At 47.7% G+C, this 6,000-nt stretch overlaps 1 protein-coding gene across 1 annotated transcript in view; it reads left to right on the top strand.

Annotated features, from left to right (window-relative positions):
• Positions 1–468: 468 nt before the first annotated feature.
• Positions 469–6,000, top strand: part of NCAM1 (neural cell adhesion molecule 1) — a 75,910-nt gene continuing 70,378 nt past the window's right edge. Inside the window, exons 1-2 of the mRNA XM_064268336.1 lie at positions 469–553; positions 4,652–4,726. Of these exons, the coding sequence (XP_064124406.1) occupies positions 469–553; positions 4,652–4,726 (160 nt within the window). The remainder of the gene's footprint in view (positions 554–4,651; positions 4,727–6,000) is intronic.

Below are 6,000 nucleotides of genomic sequence, written 5' to 3'. Positions count from 1 at the left end.
CTAGCCTGTCTTAGTCTGGAAGGTCAGCTGAGATCTGTCCACCATGGGTGACCCTGCTGGTATTTAAATACCAGTGGCATAGCTTCCAGCATCACAGCAACACACAAGCCCCCACAATGTGACAAACTTACAGGTGGGCAGGGGCCTGTATTAATAGGTTTTATAATATGCCTGTTCAGAGGCAAACAAAAGGTGGGTAGCTGGATGAGTTGTGGAGTATAGGGGAAAGAGCTTGAGCCTTAGAATTGTTAACTGCCACTGAGTTGGCCCCTGACTCGTGGCTACCCCATGCACAGTGGAACAAAACACTGCCCGATCCCGCACCATCCCCATGATCAGTTACAGATTGAGCGTTGTGATCCATAGGGTTTTCATTAAACTCATTTTTGAAAGTAGACCACCAGGCCTTTCTTCCTTGTACATCTTATTCTGGAAGCTCTACTGAAACCTGTTCAGCATCATAGCAACATGCAAGCATCCACTGACAGACGGGTGGCTGTTGCACATGGGTGCGTTGGCCACAAGTTGAACCCAGACCTCCCCCACGTGGAAGGTGAGAGCTCGACCACTGAACCACCACTGGCCCTGCCATGGGATCGCTGCTTTGTGCTGTGAAGTCAGTTCTCATAGCAACCCTACAGGACAGAGTAGAACTGCCCCAGAGGGTTTCCTAGGCTGAGATCTTTATGGGAGCAGATGGCCAGCTCTTTTCTCCCACGGAGTGGCTGGTGCCTTTCGGGTGGCAGCCAGGCACTTAGCCATTGCATCACCGGGGCTGCTTTGCCTTAGAGTTAGGTGCTTTTTAATCCTGGCATTGCTACTCGTTAACTGAGTTATCCCGGATAAGTCATTTAATTTCTCTGAGCCTCGATTTCCCCTTTGGTGTAGTGGAGACATTAATATCATCGTTTTTCTCTCTCAGAACTGTTGTGAGGATCAAATGAAATAATGAAGTGAATTTTGTAAGCCAGAAACTGTGAACCATCACACTGCAAGATGCTTTGGGGGTTGAGTAGTTACTGAAGGCAATATGGAAAAAGCACTGAATGAGGGCGGTTCTCAGCTCTGCCCCGGGCCCTGTCCACGTCTTAGCGTCTACACTTCTAAAGCATGTATCTTTGGATTCAGCTATGTGTTTATGCAAAGGTATTTATGCAAAGCAGGAGATGGGATACTTTTTCAGTGAGGACTGTCTTCATATATGTTTCTTTAAAGGTGTAAGTTATACCTGGGTAGGAAATTTCACTTACATATGCAACTGAAGAAAGGTGAAGGTTGAGATAGGCGTTTTTATTGGAAATAAGGAAAGGATGAATAGAGTAAGAAAAAGGCAGCAAGAAGTGGAGGGAAGGAGTTTGGGGTTTGGTGCAGAATTTCCATTTATCGTTACTAAGCCATGTATTTCAAGGTTTGTCGTTTGGGAAAGAATAACCAGCCATTGTCTGCGTCCTGCCGTGGAAAATCTCCAAACTCTAATTTTCAGAGAGGCTGGGGTTCCTCTGGCCCAGCTTTGTCTCCAGTGTTTTGAGGGAGGAATTGCTATCTTTCCCATAGTTCAAAAGGTCAGGAGTCTAAATGGATATCTGTTCTTTTAAAAACGTCTGTGATGATAAATATGTACATGGGATCTGGCCAAGCTTGGAATTCCTTTGAAATTCTCGTTTCTTATTTCTCTCTGTGGCCCAGAGGTAAGATACTGGCCACATTTGGGTAGGAAAACCCCTCAGCCTTGCCTTGTTCTCCTGCCCCCTGAGAGTCGAGCTCGGTTTGAAAAGAGATGAAAAAATGAAGACTGTTTTTTCAATTGAGATCAGAATATCCTTCCCCAAGCAGAAGAGGCCTCTGTGAGAGTAACGGGATCCATATGTTGAAGCTGGCTGCTAATGCTCAGCATATGGGCCAGAGAATCTTCCAGACAGAAATATGCCTCTCCTTCGCTAAAGAACGCCCCAGTAAACTCCAAAGAGACCATTACTTAGGTGACAGATGGCATAGATATAGCTTCCGGATGTATAGGCCTGCCCATTATTCCCAAGGAAGGTGAACCGTAGAAAAGGTCCTGGTTTAGCCTTGAAATGGATGTCCCTGGCATATTACTATATCTCCCTATAAGGCCATCCAGGACACAGATCCTGTGTTCTTCACATACTATGGGGCCTTAGAACCCTGGGCTTATTCACTTCTGTTACTGATGGTTGTTACTCATGGCACCAAGTTGTTTGCTAAACTGAATGGAAATATTTTACCCTCCCCTCTCAGAGGTAGCATTCCATAATGGAAAGAACATCCCCCTAGGAGCCAGGAGCCCTGGGCTCTGGGGCCACCTTGGCCCTCACTAGAAGCAGCCTTAGGGAAACCACTCATCTGGAAAATGAGGAGTCAGGACACGGTTGGGCTGTTGTTCCTAGGAACCCCCAAAGTTCTCCGGCTTAGAGCGGGACCGTAAGCCTTCTCAAGGGGTCAGGAACATTGAAGGCAGAAAGCCAGCTGCTGTAGAGTCGATCCCAATTTGTTCTGGCTCTGACATTTTAGAATGCAGTGGAACCCGGAAACGGAGCCCTAGCCAGAAAAGAAGAAGAGAAAGCAATCACAGCTAGTCACACTTGCCAGTAAGGCTTTTATTGTGCTTAGGTAAGAATTCAGTCCTAAGCCAGAAATAAGTAGTCGTCAACAGACTGAGGGAGAGACTCCAAAAAAAAAAAACCAAACCTGTTGCCATCAAGTCGATTCCAACTCATAGTGACCCTGTAGGACAGAGTAGAATTGCCACCATATGGTTTCCAGAGAGCTGCTGGTGGATTCAAACTGCTGACATTTGGGTTAGCAGATGGAGGCTTAACCACTGTGCAACCAGGCCTCCAAGGGAGAGACTGGCTGCCCAGATCTCCCCAACCAGAGTTTTGAAGCCTTGAGTTCCCATCTCTTGTTCAGTGGAATGTGCAGCGTGCTCTCCTTTTCTTGCCCCATGCCTGAGTTCCTACCCCAGGCTCCTCCCCTGTCCCAGGCTCCTCCCCTGTCCCAGGCTCCTCCCCTTTTCAGTTCCTTTCTCCCCCAAGTCATCCTTTTCTTCCTACAGCTTTACAGGGTTTCCCATGAACTGTGTTATCTGTTGGTAGAATGGCTAGGAAGGCTGTGCCCCCAGTAGCTGAGTTGCCCGCCCCCCAACCCTTCCTCTCCCTTGCCCAAGCAGGGCCCAAGCAGGCCTTTTGATCCCTGTATTCCTCGGAGGCACATCTGTGGTCTCTTCCTGGAATGAGCAAATGAGGGAGACCTGCAGCAGCCATGCCTGCAAGTCGGTCACCATGGCAACGAGCACTGCCTCCATTCTACTGTGAAAAGAAAATTGCTGTTCCACAGAGGCGTTCACTGAGCCTCTCCTGCCGGCCTGTCTTGTTCAGGCACCTCCTGCATATTGCTTTTAAGAAGCTGCATGCATTGAACAAAATGCCCGTTTGCCTTTAGCTTTCAAATTGAGTTTACTTAAGAGGAGGAGAGCAGAAGGAAGTTGAATTCAAATGAATAAAGCATTTTTTCCTCCTAAACCCTATTTTCATGAGGAGTGGTTATCTGCTCCGAGCAGATAAACCGGGAACAGAATGAATACAGGGATCTGTGAGATCTGGTGCAATGTATTTCATCTTATCAGTGGAGTGGGATGACAGAGCATGTGGATATTTAAATTAAAATTCCACGAGAGTAACCAAAGAATACAGGGTCTCCTGCAGGAAGTAGCCTACAGAATTTCAGAAGAGTATCTGACTAATTGGGTTGACAATGTTTGATGCTGGCTTCTGTTGTGGCAAGAAGCAAGCTGGTTCTCTTTCTCATGAGGTAACATGAATGTTTGTCTGGCAATTCAAAACCGGTTTGAATCTTCACATTATCTTTCTCCATGGCTATTAAACAGAGGGCAAGAGGGCAGGGAGAATTGACAAAAGACTTTTGTGCATAGTTCCAAAGTGGTAGGCTTCCTGCTGGCTCAATTTGGTCTCGACACACTCTCTGCCTATGGGGATACTTCCAGTTGATATTTGAAAGGACCTGGTTGGACACATGGGGTTACCCTGAGTTGGAATTGACTCAATAGCGACAGGTTTGGTTTGGTTTGATTGGTTGGGTTGGTATTCTGGTGAATCCAAGAAGTTTTGAGCAGGACCATAAACCTCCTCACGGGGTCAGAAACATTTAGGGCAGAAAACCAGTTGCCATGGAGTTGATCCCAACTCATGGCGACCCCATGTGTGTCAGAGCAGAAGTGCTCTGCAGGGTTTTCAATAGCTGATTTTTCAGAAGTAGATCTCCAGGCTTTTCTTCCAAGGGGCCTCTGGGTGGACTTGAACCTCCAACCTTTGGTTAGGAGCCAAACACATTAACCGTTTGTACCACCCCGGCACTCCACTGAGAACAGAAGTCACCCCAGATCTGATAGGGAGAGCACTTTTGTCTGGCAGTGGTCTCGACCGTGTCCACTTCTGGCTGCAGCATGAGGAGCTGTAGATACTTTAGTGGTGACAAGTTTTCAAATCCCAAACAAGTTCCTCCCCTTACTCTTTCTTAAAGTGAGTTGGAGGAGCCCATTTTTTAATGGGAACTCTGGTTTCCTTTCTCAAAAGTTTCAAAGTATGTTCAAACTGGACTTTCTCTTTTTCAGTGTCTCTGCAGGTGGATATCGTTCCCAGCCAAGGGGAAATCAGCGTTGGAGAGTCCAAATTCTTCCTGTGCCAAGGCAAGTCCCCCGTGCCCCTCTGTGTTTCAGAATTTGCCTGAGACAGTCCTGGGGCAGAGCGGGAGCCAGTGGGCCATGCCTGTGCCAGGCTGATAGTACCATGCCTAGAATTCTTGCCATTGCTATGCTGTAGGATCAGCAGTGCAGCCCTTCAAGTCAGGGGAGCTCCAGGACCCTCTTCCTTCCCCTTTCAAAGGCTTCCCAAGGCAGTTAAACGCGTCATCTAGATTCCTGCTTGGTAATGGAGGGGAGTCTAGGGACTTACTTAGGAAAATTAACACAACTAATGACAGACTAGTGAGTCCTCCCCAGACCTCTCTGCTCAATTTACGTCCAGAGTTCTGCCAGTGTCTCTCGAGAACAGCACTGCTTCAGAAGTAATACTTCAGTGGGTTGCTTTAAGGCTTATTTTTTAGAATCTCCCAGAACAGGAAAATCCAAGAAGGTCTAAAACATGCCTGAAAGTGAATTGAGGACTGGTTTCCCTTTAGCTGTGAGGCCATACGTCCTGAGTTTTCTAGGGCAACTGTAAACGCAAATGCTCTGACCTGTTGTTCCAGCCAGAACGCTAGGATTTATCAGACCTGGTGCCCTTGTTTCTTGTTTAGAAAATACACCAGCTTCCACAGCCTCAGATAATGACCAGGAAATGTCTGGTGGGGGAAAGGGTTCCAATTAGGTGGCGGCTTCTCTGGATGTGATATTTCTGGGGTTGGGAACACAGGAGAACCAGGAAAGAGCTGAGCTAGGTGTAAACTGTGACATTTAGAAAGCAGCTTTTGAGGGGAGGAGCCTTTAAATGCAATCATGATTTGCGTTGGATGTGGGGGCTGGTGGCTGGCGTATGTGTTCGCTACAGTTTTGCCTTCGTTACAGCAATTTAAATGATCTGGAGTTGCAGCCGTGGAGCCCACAGCACATCTTGCAAATAGTGGTATTTATTGAAAACATGATGGGCCCTGAAAGGAAGGCTGCCTCATTTCCATGCTAAGCATCTGTGCAGGGCCAAGCCACGTAGGCTGGGGAAGGGCGCTGTGCAAGGTAGGGCGGAGCCACATGCAGGATCCAAGAGCCCTGTACCCTGCTTGGGCTCAGGGTCTGCGAGAGCTAAGCAGCAGTCTGGCTGTCTTAGGTGCCTGGGGATAGGAGGCATGGGCGATCCTGGCCACCTTCTTGGCTGCATTTAGTAAATTTGTCTGTCTGAAGCAGGGTGTGCTGAAATGGCAGATGCTAGAATGAAATGGTTGGAACCCATAGTCCTAGATGAGCTGTTG

The sequence above is a fragment of the Loxodonta africana genome, chromosome 15, assembly GCF_030014295.1.
Source record: "Loxodonta africana isolate mLoxAfr1 chromosome 15, mLoxAfr1.hap2, whole genome shotgun sequence".
Taxonomy (NCBI): domain Eukaryota; kingdom Metazoa; phylum Chordata; class Mammalia; order Proboscidea; family Elephantidae; genus Loxodonta; species Loxodonta africana.
The sequence above is the reverse complement of the archived record's forward strand: the minus strand, read 5'-3'. Positions and strand labels throughout refer to the sequence as shown.